Below are 23,314 nucleotides of genomic sequence, written 5' to 3'. Positions count from 1 at the left end.
CAACGTGCAAAATGCACCCTGTCTCTTTTTAGCAGTACCCTGCCCTTTTTAGAGCTCTTTGAAAAATCCCTATAAATGCATATCTTTCCGTTTAAAAGAGTCTGTTCTGTTGATCTTTGTGTATCTGCATGATCGAGATCAAATATGGATTCTGCAGCATACTTCAAAGTCTCTGTAAAGCCTGTTAAAAACGTTTGGAAAAAGAACCAATTTGCAAGATTCCATTACATTATTCGATAGGGCGTTATCTTGTCGATTTTTAGAAGGTGAACATGTACTGAATAGACTGGTTTCCAGCGATAATTTTGATATTGAACTCGGTTCCCAAGTTAAAGTTATTCATGTGTTTTGGGTCGGTGCATAGGTACATAATATATATATATATATATATATATATATATATATATATATATATATATATATATATATATATATATTTTTCAAAAAGTCCAAAGACATAGCGTAAACAAATAAAACAGGTATATTAGTAGAGTAGCAGGGGATCTATATTCTTGGAGTAGCAGGAGATTGAGTAACAAACCTCTGACCTAGATGACATCTATTTAGTCTCTCATACATACAGTCATCACTAGAAATGCTCTAAAATTTACCAAAAAAAAAAAAAGGTAAGAAGCAAACCTGCAGAAAATAAATGTGAAGAGAAGTGTGCAGAAACTGTAGAATAAGAACGTTTCTTAAAGAAATGATCTTTGGGGCACTTAAAAAATAGATAAGAAATGCCATTTTGGTGCTTTTATTTTTATTTTCATCTCGACTCGAGGATTTAAACACTTTTATTTCTATTTTCTCCTACTTAGATCCTGGCAAAAATCTCCCGAAAACCAGAAACTTAAAAAAAATCTGGCCAACACATTTTCTTAAAGAATATTGTCAGTGCTGAAAAAAAATAAAAAGAAAATTAGGTCTCACGTTTTTTAGTCAAACAAACAAACAAACTAGAAAATCAACTAAAATGATACCCAAAAGTGAATATCTAATCGACTTGTTTGTAAATTGTAAATTGCATTGTTTGATAGTGACACGTGGTACAAATGTATTAACTAACGGACCCTATCAAACAAGTTTTCTTTCTTATCTACCGAAAATGCTCCCTAAATGTCAAGAATAGATCTGATATATGATTTTAGCAAAAAGTGCAAAGAAAGAAAGGAAAACAACTCTACAGAGTATAATAGGAGGACTCGTTGAATCCACCATTTTGCGACATTATGATTTTTTCCGCGCCAGTTTCCTATTTAGTGTTTCTATACCTTAATTGTGACCCTCGCATTGCTTAATTCTGTTGACTCTGGATGGACCAGTAACGACACTTGAGTTTCATTACTGTGTACACTTCATATATAGAACCAATTAAATGCCAGTGCAATAACACAGTCATGTCTAGGGAAAGTAAGAAAAATATTGGAAAACCTATGACTCTCCCTAGATATCAGTGCAAATATCAGTTCTTTTATTTTATGGGTCTTTGGATGAGTTATTTTGATTTGAAAACATGATTATGTCATATACTGTTATGTTACAGATAAAAGATTAAGAGAGATAATTTTTATGTTCCCTACAAAGAACATACAAAAATGATCAATTGAGGGACTTCTCTTTTTAATATAAATCTATTATCCTTAGAAATGCAGCTATACAGGTCACCTCGTGGACCTCAAAATGTGAATATTTTTACCTTTTTGTTATTTCATATATGATATATATGAATTTAGTTCCTTCATTTATATTAAGTTCATTAATATGATATTCTAAGATTAAAATAAATTAATTCGCCCTTTAAATGAGATTTTTTATTATTTCCCTTTAAGGACTTCATATCATTTTTCATGAGCCATGTTTAATGAATGTGTATAAAATGTAATTGAATAAATTTTGTGTCAAGGGTTATAACTGATAAAGATCATGAATAAAGCTTTTAGAAAGTGTTCTAGATATATTCAATTGAAATAAATAAAAGGTAGTTTCCCTCTGGGGTCTCTTTTTATTGATTCAAGCCAACAAAATGTATGTGTAATACTTTATAATAGGAAAATACAAACTGTTATGCTTTCTTCATGCGAAATATCTTTTCACACTCAGTTTTAATAAATATGTGATTACGTCCCTATTTAGTGTGTATCTTAATATGTATTTTAGGGGTAAGCTTTGTATGTTTGTTAATAACACATGGTTGTCGGTCCATGTTAGTCATATGTTATCCATGTTTTGGTCATATGAAACATTACTATTATAGATAAAATTCAATTTAAAGGATAAAATATTTTTTCAAGACATTTTAACCTCCCTTTTTAAATTGACTTTAAAGGAAATTCCAGGGCAGATAGAGCGTGTCTCCTCCTCTTGTAGGTTTTGAGATAACTTAAAGTAATACATGCAAAATTTGGTGCTTTCTTCAAAACGGGAACCTCTTTGCCATTTTTTGGCCCATATCTTACTCGCTAATGGACTTTCATATCTGATTATTTATGGTGTTGGTGGACTTCGAAATATTACATTTTCATCACAATATTATATACGCAACTCTTCTTCCTACATTTTCATTCATATGAAACGAAACTTGGTATATATCACATATATACATAATTTCAGGATTTTACTTGTTTTAATTATTTCTATCTGACGCTGTTTCTAAATTTTCCAGTTTTTATTGCGTTCCGATCTATAGTCTTACTTTACGGTAAATTCGTCTAAATATTGAAACCGTATTTACGGGACACGACTAGGCATTACATATGATTCAAAGTGATTTGTAGATAAATATGAACCTTTAATCGTGTTTTATCACTGTCATTATGTACTAAGATAATCATATATTGCACCAAGTATTCTTCAAGTGCCACGTTGATAAGATTAACGCTTACACAAGCCATTAAGTCATTTTTATTTTTTATTTGTAAGATTTCGGTGACAACTAAGACTCCCACTTTTGAAATAAGCTAAACAACTTTGGCGTTAAGAAGTATATAATTTTGATATTATGGTGGTGAAAATTATGACATCTTTATTAAAAAAGCACTCGTTGATTACTGAATTAATATAAGTGCAAATGCTGAAATATGTAATGCCCGAATAGGGGACCGAAAAATCAATTTGATAAAAGGCTAAAGTTACATAATGCTTTTAATTTTATGTTTAAACAGATAAAGCGCCTGGTCAAATGGAGAATATTCTTAATTAAACGGTTGGAAAAGCGGTTGGCATTTAATCTCCCACACTGAATTTACACATAACCTTTAGTCAATATATAGCCTGGGAATCCAGTCTGTCAATTTCTAACTTTTTTCTACCTTATAATTGTTGATAATATCAGAAACTCAAAGAATGCCAAATTTACACTAATTAGCGCAAATTAAATAGGACTTTTAATGCACAGGTAGGTATGATTTTTTCTGATAAAGCGAAAATATTATCAACGGCTTCCCACGCTTTTCAATATATTGTGCACTGAAAATGTGCGTAAAGTTAGAAAAGCACTATATTCAGTGTTGCACGTCAACATATACAGTCGGAGCCATGATTTCTACAGGGAGAATCGAAGAAGAAATAAGAACATATGCCATAAATGTGTTGTCTCTGTTGCATATGTAATATTCTGGACCGGTAGTCCAAAAGCGCTCTTATCCGCAACTATAATTGAAGACCCATGAGTGATTAACTTAAACACTTCTTTTCAATATCGATTCTGAAAAGAAGAAAAAAATACAATGTTAGACTAAATAGAAACATATTCTAAACGTTCTCTGATCTTGTAATGCGGGCCTCAAAATTTCAAAATGTTATACTTTTATAGAAGCGTGCACTAAAATTAAAACATTTATTTCTTCACAAACAGCTGCATGAAAACATGGAACGTTGTTTAACTTTGATCATTGGATTCATTTGTATAATTTGTGTTTCCGGTAAGAATTGTTTCATTATAAATACATAACAACGGTATATAAATTTCAAAACTCTCCTGTTTTAATTATTTCTATCTGGACTCATGGACCTTTATGTATTATTTTATCAAGCTTCTTCAGGGTTTCAGGGAGGGAGGGAGCGGTGAGGGTGGGGGATTCAAAGCTACGGATGCTACCGCTTAGAGATAACACTTGTTAGCAACGACCTTTTTTCCATTTTATGAAGGGTAGTCTTTGTAAAAGGACTGACACTGTTTCTAAGCTGAAAAAACATTTGTTAGTTTTACTGCGTTCCGATCTATAGTCTTACTTTACAGGATAATGTACATGTATAATCAAACATTCGTTCAAATATTGAAACCGTATTCAACGGACACGATCTAAAGTGATTACATATGATCTAAAGTGATCTGCTGATAAATGAGAAACTTTAACATAAATTGTGTCTTATCACTGTCATGGTGGACCTATATAAAATATATGTTGCCCCAAGTACATGTATTCTTCAAGAGCAATGTTGATAAGATTTGCACTTCAATAATTATAATTAATCAAGTATTTCTTTCATTTTTTTCTTTAAGATGAAATAAGCAATCAAAAAAAAAGAAAGAAAGGAAAAAAGAAATCAGTGATAAAAATCATAAAAGTTAGTTATTATCGTTGTTATAACAAAAAGTTACAAGTGCAACCATCTTGATTAAAACATGTGTACATAGTTGATTACTAAAGTAATGTTAAGAGTAAATGCTAAAATATGTAAAGCCCGAATAGGGGTTCGAGAAATTAATTTGATTCAAAGCTAATTCTATGTTAAAACAGATAAAGCGCCTTGCCAAATGGAGAATGGTTGGAACAGCGGTTGGCATTAATTCTCCCACATTGAATGTACACATAACCTTTAGTCAACATATTGTACACTGAATGTGTGCGTACATCCAATATGCGAGTTAATGTTGGCGTTAGATAAGCACTGCTTTCAGTGTTGTATATGAAATTACACTGTCGGAGCCATGATTCCTACAGCGGAATTGAATAAGAAATAAGAACATTTGCCAGAAATGTGTTGTCTCTGTTGCGTATAAGTTACTCGAAATGGACTATTCTGGACCGATAGTCTAAAAGCGTTCTCATCCCCAACTAGTACTGAAGACCCAAGACTTATTAGAATAAACTTTAACACTTTTCTTCAATATCGATTTTGAAAAAGAAAATGTCATAACCATGTTAGACTAGAATAGGAACATATTCTGATCTTGTAATACGGGCCTCAAAATTTCAAAATGTTATATTTTTTAGAAGCGTGCACTAAAATTAAAACATTTATTGCTTCACAAACAGTTGCATGGAAACATGGAACGTTGTTTAACTTTTATCATTGAATTCGTTTGTATAATTTGCGTTTCCGGTAAGAAGTTGTTTTCATTATAAATACATAACAATGGTATTTAAATTTTAAAACATGCACTACTTTTGTGATAAACACGTGAATATCTTTATGCATCTTAGAGCATAACAGCTGATTTAGAGTAAATTTTAAGTATGAGCAGTAGAATAGAAACTACATGTGATTTGTTTTATTACAAAGACGATGGACCTTACGAAAAATGATGATGATGATGATGATGGTGACGATGGTGATGATATAGAAATATACACAATGTATTTATCATTTATGTAGCTTATATATTACTTAAATGGAGTTGACATTGTTTCTGTTATTAAATTTAGGCCAGACAACACAGAAAGTTTGCTGGGATTCAAAATGGTACAACGATTCTGGTGTCCAACGAAACGGGTATATGTCAAAATGATTAAGACAGCTGAGCTTATTTATTTATTTTGTTGGATCTAACGTCGCGCCGGCATAATTAGATATGTCATATGACGACTTTCCAGCTTTGACGGTGAAGGAAGACCTCAGATGCCACTCCGTGCATTATTTCATCACGAGCGGGCACCTGGGTAAAATCATCGACCTTCCGTAAGCCAGCTGGATGGCTTCCTCACGTAAAGAATTCAACGCCCTGAGAAAGGCTCGAACCCACATCTATGAGGGGCAAGTGATTTGAAGTCAGCGACCTTAACCACTCGGCCACGGAGGCCCCTAAAAGACAGCTGATATATTTCTTTTCACTGCATTTGTTTCAATTGTAAGTTTTGCCGTTTCGGCAGTTCCTAAAATCCTTATGATATTTGCTTGTGGTCCTAAGAATTGTTCCACATTTTTTATTACCCCACACGAATAGACTCATTTAAATCGATTCTATGGTTCGTAAATGCCGCTCTCACCGGGAATCGAATCAGTGGGTGACTTACCGCAACACCAATTCAACTTACTATAACACTTTGTATCACTGTTACGTTTGATGGAAAAGTTTACACATGAAATATAACTTACAAACACTTAATGTTTCAGATCAAGTTATGAACACCAGTCGGTAAATGTATTAAATACCATTTGCCATTATGGGCCAGTGATTGCTGCGAAGTGTAAGGACGATAAAACCGAACCAATTAAGGCGTTCCAGAACGACACCACAAACCATTACTACGCAACATGTAATCACGTTAACGGACTTATATGTCATCCTTACAATAATTCACAGAACGCAACGTGTCCCGACTTCGTAATACAGTATGGATGTAACTGCCCAACAACACCAAGCGTAGGTAAGAACATTCAGTTTAAATAAAGACATTTTCATTTAGTCGGGTTTGATTTATGCTTCCGTATGAAGGACCCGGACTTTCTTACATTTACAGTCTATTTACTACTTACAATCGACCTAAAATGAGTTATGTATAAACTATAAACTATACAGAAACGTGACGTTACACCATCACTACCTTTACGTTAGACCTTTAAGGTCGCCATTAGCATGAATCCATCTCATCCCTTATTTGCCCTTCTACGAGACCAGAATGCCGTTGATCTTTTTCATTCTGTGTATGTTTAATCTACATTTTGCACTTTATTTAATTCTGGAAAATGTCAGAAGTGCGGTTTCCTATAGAAGCCCGTTGTGAAAATTGACCGGTGGATCAGCCAAACAAAAAATCAAGCACACACTCCTACTCAATTTATTAGCTGGATTTCTTTCGGATATACTGACTGATGCTTTGAAAAAATTGATGTAATAAAAGTATACATTGCAGAATAATATCTCTCTTAAACGTGCAAAACTACATTAAGTTCATAGAGAACCACTGGTTACCTGTTTGATATGAGTTACATGTGATATTTATACTGACTAAACGGTTAAGATACGGTTTTTAGGTTGAGCATACTATGTGTTTTATCCAACAGGAGTAAGTACTGCGAGTACACAAGGAGCCGGAAATCAGTCTGTTTCCTCTGGTGCCGGAAACACTGTGGCCACACAAGGAATAGTCCATCATAGTACAAAGGGTGTAGAAAATTTGAAAGGATCTGTTGGTGGAATCACAACTTTGACACCCAGAAATGGAAATGGGGTGTCTGGTAACGAAAAAGGCGGAGGCGGTAGTACTGTTTTCCCGGCTACCAGGAGTGGAGCAGGACCGGGTGCGTCTGATCAACAATCTGGTCATTGCAGAAATGATGGTCAGCATTCCGGAACCAGCCATTTAGTGCTGCTGTTATGCACCATGACCCTAAAAGTTCTTTTTTAACTTTACGATTTGAACTTTGGAGCAACATGGTGTCTCTTTAAGTGGTATTACTAGTATAACATGTTACAGATAAAAATAACAGCCGAAATGTATAGAACAGAGAACATGTATTTAAGAAACAGAAATTTTGAATAATCCAAAGGTAATACAAATATTCATTGCTGCTAATTGACATCATAATTTACAAGTTACAAACATGTCTTAAAGGAATAAAGGGTAATGCGTGAAAACTTTTTTTTATTGTTTCAAGTATAATGAAGGTATTCTACCATAATATATACTTGACTGAAATGCTATTTGGCAATGTTTCGAAGGACATACCATCTTACACCCCGAAATGTAAGACGAAATCCTATCCGACATTCAAGAAATTTGAAATATATGACAAATGTTTCAATATACTTGTAGGCTACTTGGTCTCCTCGTTTAAATGGGTCAATAGTGTTGTTGTACTTATAAAATAGATTGGCCCGGTTTATAGGTTGGTCCTGGTTACGGATATGCGATATGTACTTTATTTTGTCATTACTTTTTAGCATTGATCCCTTCAGTTTGGAACCGTCAATCGTTACCTCTTCTGTTTAACCCCCACTTTCGGATATTATCAACAGAGGAGCAATCAGTTGTACAAAAAAATTAACATCAAAGTGAGAAGAGAATCTGCAAAACATTTAAAAGTATTACATCAATAAGGGACTTTGGTGAGCATCATTTCATTGGATAATGCCTAATATAATAAAATTGTAAGTAGGCCCAATTATTTGGAATCCTCTGACTTTTTTGCTGTTTTGCCTATGAGATGTCTCAGTTCTAAGGTAGGAGATATCTTGCATTTTTGTTAGATATAATGTGTGGGATATCAAAATTAGACACTGTAGTGTTTATAGAACATTTAGTTAAAATCATTTTTAATCAACAGTCATGATGATCAATAAATTAGCTTTATTTACATCATGTTGTTATAAATAACATAGCAAGAACAACAGAGTAATCCAAATGAAAGGACCTACTTACTTTGATAGGGTATGAAAGGGAGATAACTTACCAAGGTCCCAGTTAATTAACAATGCATCCTGTTGCAACTAATTGAATTATAGCATACTGCCGTCTCGAAAACTTGCTGACACTGTAGACCACCAATAATTTTCTCATATACAAGCATTAAAATATTCTGTCTCATACCGATTCCCTAAAACAGGAACATCTCATTCTATTTTGATGAAGAACTTCAGCGTTGTTATATTTTCTTATTCTTGTTGCATCATTGACTTTAATACATGTGTTAGAGTTCCGCTTAAGTCTGTGTTAGTGGGCGTGGGAGCGGGAACGTGGGGTTGTTGCTCTTCTCATTACCTCTCATGAACAGACTCAGCCAAACCTAGTCTGCTACTTTTATGCTTGGTTGCATTTTATGTTTCCAAAGGATTTTATAAATTTCAGGGCTCATATAGACTAACCGAGCAAAATATTTAGGACTTTTTAAGGATTTTCCTCTTAAATATCAGTCTACTTTTCAACTGTTTCAAAGTGATTAATAATAGAGCAGTAAAAGGTTCCGTATTTTAGTTATTCTAGCAAACAAAATGCTTCCAATATGTCTTTACTTTTTCTAAGTGATTTTGTTTTAGTCTCAGCTTTGTTTTCAATGTTGATTGTTCACACAATTACGCTCTGTTCAACAATATACAAATGTATGCCTGTCAGCTTCGATATGAAATTGGTAACCTAGAATGTTTTACAAATGCCTTCGGCAAAGAAAATGTATTTATTTATTTCATTTTCTTGGGTTGGGCACAATTATAGGTCATAAAGCTATTTTCAAGCTTTGATGGTGGAGGAAGACCCTAGGTGCCCCTACGCCCATTATTTCACCACAAGCCGGCACCTTGGTAGAACCACCGACCTTCCGTAAGCTAGCTGAGATGGTTTTCTCACATGAAGAATTAAAACAGAAAATTGAACGTAGGTATAATTAAATGCATACTTAAAACAATTCCACGACCTTCCAGGTCTTATAAGCGAGGAAAGCAGTCAGATACTTAGTACATTTAGCAAATTTTCCTCCGTCCATACATTGGTCGCTTTGGAGGGCCAGAGCGTCGATGTAGAAGTATGGTCACTTGAAACTTTTAAGGATTATCACCGGATCATTGATCGTTTGACTTGTGAGGTAAAAATGCTCAAAATTCTTTGTAAACGCTTTGAATTGATTCGTTGAATACAAATTTCGCATCAAATTTAACTAACGTCCAATATAGATAGTTAAATTCTTCTTTACTTCGCAAAGGCATACGTTAAGGCATATATTGTATGTATGCATGCACTCGAATCAAACTCCACCACAGTATTACTTCCCTTATCGGCACAGTAGACACTGCCACCACGTACATTGGGCTGAATTCAGCCGAGTTATATATTTCTTTACTCTAATTTTGTTTTACAAAGTATTTTTCGTCTCAGTAGTTAAATATTATATATGTTGCCCGTAAAACGAGCAGAAAACCTTAAAAATAATGCTGTAATTCCGAAATTACTTCTTTTTTTGGTGCTGTGACGCGCACCTGCTTAAATGTAAAGAATGAAATTATTTGACTGTAGTTTGAGTACAGAAAGAGAATATGACGAATGACATACTGTAAAATATAGATACATTAAATGCTTTCAATATATTCTTAGGCGCGAGGGTTGGTACTTGAATCTCTTATGGGAAGTCGAAATGGAATAAACTAACACAATTGCTCAGCGTTATTTATTATAAAACTACTATACAGGGTGGGGGTGGGGGGCATCGGGTAATCGGGTGTGTTGATTTTCACATGTTTGACGTCGCGGAAGTAACATAAAGCCATTGCATTATTTTGGTACAATATTGTAATAACACTTGGACGTTGACGTCGTTCTATGTATAGGAAACGTTTACTGAAATATCTGTCTGTAATATGTAAAGAAAGAAGACATGTGGAATACTATCATCTAATAAAAGAACATAACATTTGTGTCTTTTCATATTGAATATTTTCCTTGTTTTATAAAAATGATGAATTATTTTATTCAACTCGTTTGATAAATTCAGTACTTGACGTATTTCTTACTTCACATGACGTATATCTGTTTCACATTATATGACGTATTTTTATACTTATTTTGACGTATTTCATCCCTTACGTATTTCTTATTAAACTTGTCATATTTCGTATATAAAGGGGAGTAAACAACGGGAGAAGCGAGTAGGACATTGTCGGGGGCAGTGCATTTGATGTTTGTAACTGATACAGCAAAAGATTCTATAGAATAAATTGCATCTTGTATGCTATAAGGAGAGACTTTTAATGAAAGAAACAAGACGTAGATACCAGATGACAGTCTGCGCCGAATTGCAAATATGTCTCTGGGAAAGCATTTCAGAAATAAAAATCATATATCAACAGCACGTGAATTGCCTTGTTTGCAAACGATTTTTCTCCCGTTAATTCATGGGCGGATCCAGTGGAAAAAGGTAGTTTTTATGCAAGAAGTATTGTTAATTGGTTTAACGTCGCACCGACACAATTCAGGTCATATCCCGACACTCAAGCTTTGATGGTTAAGGAAGACTCCAGGTGCCCCGCCGTGTACTATTTCATCAAGTGCGGGCGCGTGGGTAGAACCACCGAACTTTGTATTTCTTATAATTATGCTATATCACACTATGTACGTCGATAAAAGTACAGCTAACGGCTGAGGGGTCTCCGTTTAACGTTTGCATTAGTAGAAGGACATTAGGAATCTGTAAATTCTAGTTTTTGTTCGGTTTATTGGGTACTGCCTGTCAAAGGAACAAAGGAAAATATATGTCTACAGATCTTTGCAAACCCACAGTTGATATACTTTAACTAACGCGCATTATTTGGATTAACGAACTATTTTTTAGCAATTTTGATCACGACAAACTTAGGTTAAGAAAAATGAAATAAATTAAAAATAAAGTTTTTGTTTTCTTTCCTAACATGATCTCACAGAACTTACCATCTGTCGCAATTAGCTTGCATGATACTTGTAATATAATTAAAGTCGAAGTTCAATTAACAATGTTCAGCCTTTGATTTTGTATCCAGTTATACCCAAATGGGGATCAATTCATTCCGTATTCAAAAAGTAACAATCATCTTAAAATTGTTATTTTTTATTTCTATCGATTCTTTGAATTTGAAAGTTTTTATTTGGCAATATCAAAGTGGTTCGGATGGTGAATGCAGCGGTCAGATTTGAGAGAGAGAGAGGGGCAGGTAGCGGGGAGAGGTGTTCTACTTGCATTCTTTATCTGTTCTTTGCGGAATTCAAGTTTATCATAATTCTGCGCACGATAATCCAGCATGTTAAGAGATGAAAAATAGAAATTTATATTAGGTATTTTCCTTCAATATGTAGTAATATTCCTTGATTGGATTCATATCTTATGAATTTAGACTTTTTATAACAACACTTTCATCGTTTTAAAAAGAAATGTCCATTAAAGTCCCAGAGTATATTCTTATAGGTTTTAGAATACTAGATATCACGTGAAACGTTGATTTTTTATTCCCTTAATATATTAATCCGAGTGCGTTTTTATTATGGCATTGATTACCGAAGGCATTAAAGTCTGTCACATCAAAGCCATCTTATATGCTTCAGTAACTTTTATGATCCCCTCTAACTAGGGGACATCCTCGAAATTAAGTTAGAGTCTTAATTACCTAGGTGACTTATGTTTTATAATATCATTTGCATAATAGTTACCTAATAATTTCCGGTATATAACTTTAAACAGCAAATTCAGTGACATGAAGCCGCGACGCCTTAAAGTAAGTATGTAGATGATGTCATTCAAGTCGGAAAAAATTATATACAACAACTATTTGAAGTTGTGGAAAAAATATATAGAATTAAAGGTATATGACATTTTTTAAATGTAAGGAAAAAGTTTTATATTTGTATGATGTGTGAAATAGGCTGGAAATGTTTGTTCTTTTCTGACGAAAATAAGAATAAAGCAGGCTTTACAGGTAAGATATAAATAATAACATAAACAAGAGGGTCATGATGACCCTGGATCGCTCACCTGAGTAATATGAGCTACATGTTTCAAATGTCAAACTGATGATAAAATATTAAGAAAGTCAGTAGGTCACATTCATGGTCAATGAAATTCAGTTTTACGCTTGGTGTGCAAAACTGTTTATGTCATCAAAATTTCAAGGCTGTATCTTAAAAAAACAAGAAAGTAGGTCAGTAGGTCAAGGTCACAGTCAAGTGACAACATATTACTTGGGGTTATCAGGTAATTATGATTAAACAGTCTTGGAAATAGGATCAGATGAATTTTAGTATTTTTTTCCTATATAACTCACATAATAACTAAGTGACCCCAGGGCGGGGCCTCTTTTAACACAAGGGGCATAATTTGAACAATTTTGGTAGAGGACTACTAGACAATGCACTATACCAAATATCAAAAGCCTAGGTCGTATGGTTTCAGGGGTACAATTTGAACAATTTTGGTTTAGGACCATAAGACAATGCTACAAACCAAATATCAAAGGTCTAAGTGTTGTGGTTTCAGAAAAGAAGATTTTTAAACTTTTTTTCCTATATAAGTCTATGTTAAACTTGGGACCCCCAGGACCGGGCCATATTTGATCCTAGGGGGATAATTTGAACAATCTTGGTAGAGGACCACTAGATGATGCTACATATCAAATATCAAAGCCCTAGGTCGTGTTGTTTTGTACAAGAAGATTTTCTAAATTTTCCCTATATAAGTCTATATAAACCATGTGACCCCCGGGGCGGGGCTATATTTGACCCTAGGGGGATAATTTGAAAAATTTTGTTAGAGGACCACTAGATGATGCTACACACCAGATATCAAAGCCCTAGGCCCTATAGTTTAGGACAAGAAGATTTTTAAAGTGTTTCCTTTCGCTTGCCATGGCAACCAGAGTTCTAAATGGAATTCAATTCTTTGAATAATGTTGAAAGGGGGCCATCCAAGGATCATTCCTGTGAAGTTTGGTGTAATTCTGCCGAGTGGTTTTCAAGAAGAAGATTTTTTTAGGAATTGTTGACGGACGACGAACGACGGACGACGCACGACGGACATCAAGCGGTCACAATAGCTGTGACAGGTGAGCTAAAAACATACATGTCTTTAATCAAAGCATGCTGTATTATAAGTTACTTGACTGAAATCATCTTTATAGTGGCAAAACAATTCATAATATAATGATAATTTTATGAAGGTTTTCTTATCGAGCGTTCTTTTGCCGCACGGAAAGAGCGCATGCGCGTTAAAATCAAAACATCCTCGATATAGCATAGCAACCATGGTTTGTGAGAAAAGATCTATACTGAATATGTGCGTACATCAAATATGTGCGAGATAGTGGTGGCAAAAGAAAAGCACTACTTTCAGTGTTGCATATGAATTTATACAGTCGGAGCCATGATTCCTACAGATGAATTGAATACGAAATAAGAACACATGCCAGAATGTCTCTGTTACATATGAATTATTCGAAATGGAATATTCTGGACCGGTAGTCCAAAAGCGCTCTTATCCGCAACTAGAATTGAAGACCCAAGAGTGATTAACTTAAACACTTCTTTTCGATATCGATTTCGAAAAAATGACTTTAATATGTTAGACTAAATGGAAATAAATTCTAAACGATTTCTGATCTTGTAATACGGGCCTCTTAAGTTTTAAATGTTATACTTTTATAGAATCGTGCACTAAAATTCAAAAATTTATTACTTCACAAACAGCTGCATGGAAACATGGAACGTTGTTTAACTTTGATCATTGGATTCATTTGTATACTTTGTTTTTCCGGTAAGAAGTTGTTTTTATTATGAATACGTAACAATATTATTTAAATTTCAAAACATTTACCATTTTTGTGATAAACACTTACATATCTTTACGCATCTTAGAGCGTCCCACCTGACATAATGGAAATTTTAAGCATTGAGTCGCATGATGAAAACTACGTTTGTTTTGATTCAATTCAAGGACGATAAACAAAAACTGATAATGATGATGATGATAATAATGATGATAATGATGATGATAATGATATGGATGTGTACATAATGTATGTATGATTTATGTTGCTTATCAAATATTTAAAAAAATGGAGTTGACATTGTTTTCTGTTTTTAAGTCATACAACACAGAAAGTTTGCTGGGATTCAAAATGGTACAACAATTCTGGTGTCCTAAGAAACAGGTATATTTCAACATGTTCAAAATAATTAATTAAGTGAAAGGTAGCTCAAAAATTTCTTTTCACTGTATATGCTTCAATTGAATTTTTACCGTTTGGTTTGTTCCTTGAATATCCTTATGATATTTACTCCTGAGGATTGTTTCACATTTTTCATTACCCCACACGAATATACTCATTCAAATCGATTCTATGGTTGGTAAATGTCGCTCTCATCGGGACTTTAATCAGTGGATGGCTTACCGCAACACATATTTCACTTCCTATAACACTTTGTATCTCGGGTTCGGTTGATGGAATAATTTACACATGCAATATAATATACAAACACTCAAAGTTTCAGATCAAGTTATGAACACCAGTCGGTAAAGGTGTTAGAAAAAAAAACAATTTCATTCAGTCAGATTTAATTGATGGTTCCTATTCTGGATCCGAGCTAACTAATGTTTTATGGAAACGTGACGTTGCACCTTTACTACCATTTCTTCAGACATTTAAGGTAGCTATAAGCTTGAATCGATCCCATCCCTTATTTCCCCCTTCCAGGAGACAAGAATGTTGTTTGCTTTCCTCCTTGTGTGTATGTTAAATCTACATTTTGCTATATTGGGAAATGTCAAAAGTGAGATTTTCCTATAGAAGACCGTTGTAAAAGTTGACCGGAGAATCAGTGTAACAAAATATCAAGCACACAAACCTACTCTTTTTATTTCTTAAAGATATTAGGATACTTTGAAAAAAAAGATGGTGTAATAAAAGTGTATATTGCAGGAAAATATCTGTCTGAAACATGCATAGTAGTTACTACATCAAAGACACTGATTCTGATATCCCAGGTATGTAGCCTATTGGGATGATAAGGTCTGCGTATTGGTGGTAAGGGCCAATATACAAGACTGGACCACTGATAGACTTGCTTCTGTTTATCATAATAAGCTACTGTATAGCTACTGTGTAGCACATAAATTGCAGGTGATATTTCTCACCTTCATAGCAAACCAGTTCTCACCTTAATAACGAGTTTAGAAAGCTTGATTAATTTCACAGTGAAGAGGTTCTTTCGAATTTTTAACTTTCTTTTGATTAGAGAATAGTTTCTTTGTAGTATTTTTTAAAATTTAAATCTGATATCTTTGAGCTCGCTCTGAAGCTTTGCCTTATTTCATATTGGGGGGGGGGGGGGGGGGGGGGGGTGCAGGTAATTTAGGAGGATCTGGTGGTGGAAGCACAACTCTGAAAACCGGAGACGGAAATGGTGTGCCAGGTTTAAAAATGGCGGTGGCGGTAATACTGGTTTGCAGACTACCGGAAGTGGAGCAGGACCGTGTGCGTCTGGTCAGCAAAATGGTTATTGCAAAAACGATGGTCAGCATTACGGAGCAAGCAATTTAGTGCTGTTGTTAGGCACCATGACCCTAAAAGTTCTTTTTTAACTTTACGATTTGCTCTGTCGAGCAACATGGCGTCTGTCTAAGCAGCATTACTTCCTGATAGAGGTGAAAGTAATAGCCGAAATTTATAGAACAAAGAAACTGGTAATACCTTTTGTTGGTTTTTTGAAGCAATCCGTCTATAATATTTTTTTGTTACAACTTTGTTTTTGTTGTAGGCTTTTTTTTTTTGCGAAGCATGGTTCTATGATTAGGTGTTCCTTGCTTCCGGGAAATCTAGCCTTTCTTTTAATCTTTTAAGAAACAGAAGTTTTGAATAATCCAATAGAAATGATAATATTCACTGCTGCTGACGGACACCGTAATTTACTAGTTACAAACGCATTTTAAAGCAATAAATGGTAATGCGTGATACCTTTTTTTTAATTCTTTTTTAGTTTAATGAAGATATTCGGTCATAATATATACTTGAATAACCTGCTGGTTGGCAAAGTTTCGAAGGACCAAGGACTTATAGTTTTGAATTGTACATGTACATTTTTGGACAGATTGTCGAAGACGTGCGAAACTCGCAAGCAGCCCGGTCATACCTTGCCCGGTGCTCGTGTGTTGGTAAGGCGCTCGCACGGCACTCGTGCGGTGTCTGCACGGTGTCCGTGCAGCGGCAAGAATTAATCAGTTCGCCTCGACAGTACTTTGGTGGAACTAAAAATACCACTATACCTCATGTTTAACAATTTATCAGATTTAGAGTTTTGATTATTGAATCTACAATGACGAAGTTCAGACTTGAATTCGGATCTGGCCGACACAATATTGGTCCAATTCTTGTCATTTTGATAGTTTCTATATATTTATCTAGACATTTTATAAACGTATCTTTCTTTTCAAAACAATTTTCATTTAACCAAGGTTGCTGACTTTCAGAATTATAAGAACAATCCAGGAACTATCCAGGTTATCATTTTGTGAACGATTAATAAAAGGCGATGCTGCACTATGTAATACATTTTTAAAATTCTGTATACAGTTATCAATACCCTGCTTTGTTACATAAGAATTTATTTCATCCGTTTAAACAGCGAAAGAAGCAAACCTTCTTCACTATTCAGTTTATCAATATATAGTTTTTTTTTCTCAGTTTTCTATGTATTTCTAAAATTTACACCAGTATTTTCAGCAATATTTGTTATATTATTTACTTCCGGCACAGACTGTGTTTCAAATACGAAGGTAACACTCATTTAACAGTGATATGAAACAATATTCTGTTCATTATTTTCAAAATTCGTTATATTTTTAAACATTATCTTTTTTACAAATAAAACTATAACATTATTTTCTGATTACCAAATATGAAAGAACGCTATGGTCGCGAATTCACAGATCCATTCGGCGGCGATAGATATGCCATAGAATAATGTCAATGTTTTGTAACATATTCCGAGCCACAAATTGAAGCACGTGTTTGACAATTTCCAGACACATTCTATACTTTGGGACCCTCAGGTTTCTGCCAAAATGTCTTCGAATTGTACCTAAAAGATAAAGAAAAAATAAATATGAGTAATGCATTAAGGACTAAGGTAAGTTATTCAGTCTGCAAAAGCATGTGTTTCCGTGCTATAGTCTGATAGAGTCCAAAGCATTTTCATGTAGAGCACGTGCTGTAATTACACTTTGCACTGCTAGTGGGCATTTGCATGAACTATGACGAAAAAAGGAATAAAATGTGCGGGAACAGGCAATTGTGGAATACATTTGTGTTATAAAGTCTGCAAGTGGCGTACTCGCATGATTTTTACTGAACACCAGACGCTACAACTTATACTTGAGGTTTTATCATAAATAAATTATGAAACGTGTTGCCTTTACGCGATGAAGATAAATGAAAAAGAATAAAATTATTTAATTAATTGAAATAAAAAAGAAACGATAAGTAAGAAATGCAAAAATAATCACAACTTTATTCTGATGAATTTTATGAGATAAAGAAAAAGATTAGAGAATAACTATACAAAACTTCCTACCTTCAAATGGTCATTAATGGGTGGGTTAGGTAAAGTGTATCCATTCTAAGATATAAACAAAAAAAATAGCCGAATCAGCAAAAAATATCAAACGCGAATTTTGCCGTGATAACCGAGCGAATCTGATGCAATGACTTTTAAGAGAACCGGTTATTTATTGAAATATTCGCCGGTCGAGTGGTCTCGCACTTGCACTAGGTGCTGCAAACATAATTTTGTGTTAAATGTGAGATAATCACGTCCAGTCGTCTATCTTTGGTGGTATGTCATTTCAAGTGTACACAAGATTGGTAGAAACTGTGGACGAGCCCATTCGCTTCTACTGTGCTTGTATATGGGGATACAGAAAATTTGCAGAGGTTGAATAAAGCAAAACATTTATTTTTAGGTGTACCAACGTGGCAGTTAGCGGAGATTCGGGCTTGGCAACGGCTGAATCCAAGTATCATGTCAAGGTGATCAGACTGGAAAATAGAAGATTTGTAAAATGTATACATATGTTATCTGTTAATAAAGGCAAATCATGGGAAACACATGCCATGAAATTGAAAAAGAACAAGTGAACATATTCTTATAAACAAGCAGTGCAAAGCAACATGTATTAAAATTGCAAAACAGAAGTTATTAGATATTGATATTGTCAGTTGGAACAATTGTTTATATAGCGTTGGCAGAAATGCAAATAATGGCCACAAATTAAGAACACTTAGAACATATAAATGTGTATTTAAAACTGAACCATATATATTGTTAAATATGTCAAGGGAACAACGCCATATTCTTGCCAAACTTATGTCAGTAACCTCCTTCTTGCAATAGAAACTGGACGATATGCCAAACCAAAAATACCTGTTAATGAATGCCTCTGTACATACTGTGACTCGTGTCGTTGAGGATGAGACACATTTACTTAAAAACTGTAATTTTTATAGTGATCTTAGACATGAATTGTTTGAAAAAGCTTATAGGATAGACTCACAATTTTACACTTTAACCTTTGCCAAATACTAGAAGTTTTAATTAATACAGACTGTTTACAATTCTCAGTTGCAAACTGTCTCAACTTGATGTTGAAAAGAAGAAAACATACATTATAGTTAAATATATAAATGTAATGGTTAGCTTATTGTTCAATATCTTGTGCAACAATATTTTAGTCCTTACTGGATCTTTTATTCAAGAGTTTTCTTTTTATAAATTTTAAAACTTATTTTTACAATTATAGAATGTAAATACGCTGTGTTGTGTAACTGTCTTAATTTTAAATATTAGCAATTAGAAAGCTATGTAATATTTCTGGCTAGATATTATTGCAACATAGTGTGCAACAAATATTATCTTTAGTATGATTGTGACGGGGTTACGCCATTTATTGTAAACCGACATATAAGATGCTTTTAGCTGCATTATGAAATAAAATAACTAAAATCTTGTCAGTTAAACTATACAAAGCGGGAATACCGACATCTATAAGAATAGAATAATCTATCAATAAATATTGATGCAACATGTTACACATTTGATGTTTTGACATTATGTTGACTGACAGATTTTTGGGCAGTTTTATTTCATTGGTGACATAGCCCATGCGTCTTGTAATAATTTTTCTTGTAATGTTTCTACAATTCATAACTATTTTGAAGAGCAATTACTGCACACTTTATACCATTAAGAATATTCAAGAAAATAAACACTGTACAACACAAAGGGGAAAACGTATTTTTATAATGATTATAAAGAAGAATATCCCAAATAATTAGATATCAGAACTTACAAATATAGACTCATGACAGCATAAATCTGTAACAGTGTCTCATAAGCCATAATTGGTTGGGTGTATAACAAATGATGTGGTTCTTATAGTTTTAACTATATGTGCCGATATATATATATATATATATATATATATATATATATATATATATATATATATGTTTGCATGTAACACTTTAATAAATAATAAAATAGTAAAATTGTAAATTGTAAATTGTATTGTTGTCTGTATTTCAAATACATAGTTTGCATGAAGGGTTTTGTTTATATCTATTTCATTTGTTTATATATATTTGTTTGTTCGAAAAGAACGACAACTCTTGCCCAAGGTATAGGTGAAGTGTAGTTATTAAAGGTTTCGTGACAACAATGACGGACTTTGTAGGATTTATCTTTGCTTCATATTACTTCAGATGTTTTATGCCCGTGGTATCGAAGATCCTTGAGGCATATATGTCTGTCATTCCGTCCGCCCGCCCGAGCAAACGGAAGGACATTAGGTAACAATTTTTTTCTGTACTGCTTCTTGGGTTCTGTCTGTCGCTTGCTGGATCTTTGTAACGAAAGAAATTCCCAGTAAATGTTCATTTGTAAGATCGCCCATTCGTCAGTCGGTCCGTCCGGCACACTATCTATTGTACACATTTCCTCCTACAATTTCATTCCATTCAAAAAAAAAAAAAAAAAAAAAATTCTGTAGACATTTTCAACATGAAATTGACATATTATTGGATTTTTTTATGTGCGATTATATTTTTATGGAGTTATGACCCTTTCTTGGATTTTGATAATACTACAATTACATCAGGACTCTATGAATAGTTGACGTCTTGAAACTGGAACATCATAAAATCATAGAAAGAAATAGTTGTTTTACATGAAAATTTCACAGCTTTTTAAATAAGTACATTATTTTAAAATTCAAGTGTCAACTGAATGATAAATGCATGAATTCTCGAAAAGGGATCACAGTAAAGGGCCTCACTTTAGGACAGTTCAGAACCTTTTTCAATGAAATTTTAAACGTCTTCGTTCTGATGCATTTACAGCAATGTACGAGTACTGAATAATAAGATTGATCGTATTTTCTATGACTGTAAGACTGTTATTGATTTACTTATTTGTTTCTATTTGTCCACTATACACATTTTTGACAGACTGCCATTTGCAATTAAATGAAAGGGAAACAACTATTGTAAGCAAATGTGCATAGTCACTTTCATGAAACGGAAATGATTAATCAGTAAAAGGAGAGTTATAGACCCTGAAAATAAATTCTTTCTGAATCAATGTTTGGCAAAAGAACAACTTCCTTACCGACATTCTTGTCATTCAGTACATGTTTTCCCGTTGTACTGTCGCGTATTTATTTTCAAAAAGTAGGCCCCCTTTGAAAAACAATTCCATTTGTAGAGAAATGAAAATAAACAATTTTAAAATTTCCTGAAAACGATGTTTAATCTTGTCATTCGAAATTTCTACACTCTCACAGTGCTGCAAATGCTTCAAAACGAAGATGTGCAACATTTCTTTGTCAATGGTGAGATTTTAAAGGCGCTGTACTGCCCAGAAGTGTGGCCCCTTAATTTGGAAGCTTTTCGGAAATTCAAGCATTTCTCAATAAACTGTTCTATGGTTTGATGATGTTCAAGTTTCAAGACATCAAATATCCATCGAAACTTTAATAGAAAATTGTGTACTCAAATAGTCCTACAGTTCCCATGCAATTGAAACAAAACTTTTTTATTTTATACCTTTAAAAATCAGCTTGTATTTCACAATTACATTTGAACAGGCAGAAAAAAAATTGTACCTTTTAAATTCCGTATTGTACCTTCCGTATTGTATGCTGCCAACTACTTTCATTAATATGCATGACCTGACACAGTTCTATAATTTGGGCACATAAAAACTTCACTTAGATCCATTCTAATATCGATAAACATTGAAGATTTCGTTCAGTAACAAAACAACAAACAAAAAGGTAGAGGTATATAATAAAAGGATCATTAAAACAGTAACTAGATTTGGGATTTTATAGCCGGCACACATAATTTCGAAACTTTTTTGTCTGATTATTTCTATCTAGCCTCGTGGACCTTATGTATTATTCTATCAAACGTTTTCAGGGGTGTGTGTGTGTGTGTGTGTGTGTGTGTGTGTGTGGTGTGTGTGTGTGTGTGCTGGGGAAGGGAGCGGGGGTGGGTTTTGGGGAGGAGGCAAACATACAGCGGCTTTTTGCAGAGAGACGGCACTTGTTAACAACGACCATTGTTCCATTTTCTGTAATGTGGCGTTTGTAGAAGGACTAACAAGTTGGTTCTAAGCTCAAACAACATTTGTCAGGTTTAATGCGTTTCGATCTATAGTCTTACTTTACAATAAACTGAAATATTCGTTCAATTATAAAACCCGTATTCAACAGACACGACTAGGCATTACATGTGATTTAAAGTGATTAGCTGATAAATATGGAACATTAACATTAATTGTGTTTTGTCACTGTCATGGTGGACTTATATAATATATATATCACCCCAAATATTCTTCAAAAGCAATGTTGATAAGATTTGAACTTCAATAAGGTATTAAATACTTTTTTTCATTTTTTCTTTAAGATGAAATAAGCGAAAAAAAATCGCCGATAAGAAGAATACAAGTTGATTACTAAATTAATATTAAGTGTAAATGTGTAAATGCTGAAATAGGTAATGCCCGAATAGGGGTCCGAAAAATTAACTTGATTCAAAGCTAAAGTTCAATAATGCTTTTAATTTTATGTAAAAACAGATAAAGCGCCTGGCCAAATGGAGAATGATTGGAAAAGCGGTTGGCATTAATTTTCCCACATTGAATGTACACATAACCTTTAGTCAATATATTGTACACTGAATATGTGCGAACATCCAATATGTACGAATTAATGTTGGCGTTAAAAAAGCACTACTTTCAGTGTTGCATATGAACTTACACAGTTGGTGCCATAATTGAAATAAGAAATAAGAAACACGTGCCAGAAATGTGTTGTCTCCGTTGCATGTAAATTATTTGAAATGGAATATTCTGGACCGTTAGTCCAGAAAGCGCTCTATCGAAGACTCACGAGTGGATAAAATAAACATAAACACTTTTGTTTAATATCGATTTAGAAAACGAAAATGACTTTACTATGTTAGACTAAATAGAAACACATTCTACATGTTTTCTGATCTTGAAATACGGGCCTCAAAATATCAAGACGTTACACTTTTACGGAAGTATGCTCTAAAATTTAAACAGTAATTACTTCACAAACAGCTGCA

At 33.8% G+C, this 23,314-nt stretch overlaps 1 protein-coding gene across 1 annotated transcript; it reads left to right on the top strand.

Moving 5' to 3' along the window:
• Positions 1-3,785: 3,785 nt before the first annotated feature.
• On the top strand, positions 3,786-7,757 carry LOC128550939 (uncharacterized). The gene is made up of 4 exons (XM_053531073.1): positions 3,786-3,920; positions 5,649-5,715; positions 6,337-6,590; positions 7,228-7,757. The coding sequence occupies exons 1-4, from the start codon at positions 3,866-3,868 to the stop codon at positions 7,569-7,571; spliced, it is 720 nt and encodes a 239-aa protein (XP_053387048.1). The 5' UTR covers positions 3,786-3,865; the 3' UTR covers positions 7,572-7,757.
• The last annotated feature ends 15,557 nt before the right edge of the window (positions 7,758-23,314 follow it).

This window comes from Mercenaria mercenaria, chromosome 19 (assembly GCF_021730395.1).
Source record: "Mercenaria mercenaria strain notata chromosome 19, MADL_Memer_1, whole genome shotgun sequence".
In the NCBI taxonomy this organism is placed as follows: Eukaryota; Metazoa; Mollusca; class Bivalvia; order Venerida; family Veneridae; genus Mercenaria; species Mercenaria mercenaria.
Note: the sequence above shows the minus strand (reverse complement) of the source record. Positions and strands in the feature narration are given on the sequence as shown.

Excerpts from the sequence above, each read along its gene's own strand:
- LOC128550939 (XM_053531073.1), top strand. The coding sequence starts at position 3,866 with ATGGAACGTTGTTTAACTTTGATCATTGGATTCATTTGTATAATTTGT. Across the intron at positions 3,921-5,648 it reads TTGTATAATTTGTGTTTCCG|GCCAGACAACACAGAAAGTT; the intron begins GTAAGAATTGTT and ends TATTAAATTTAG. Across the intron at positions 6,591-7,227 it reads CCCAACAACACCAAGCGTAG|GAGTAAGTACTGCGAGTACA; the intron begins GTAAGAACATTC and ends TTTATCCAACAG.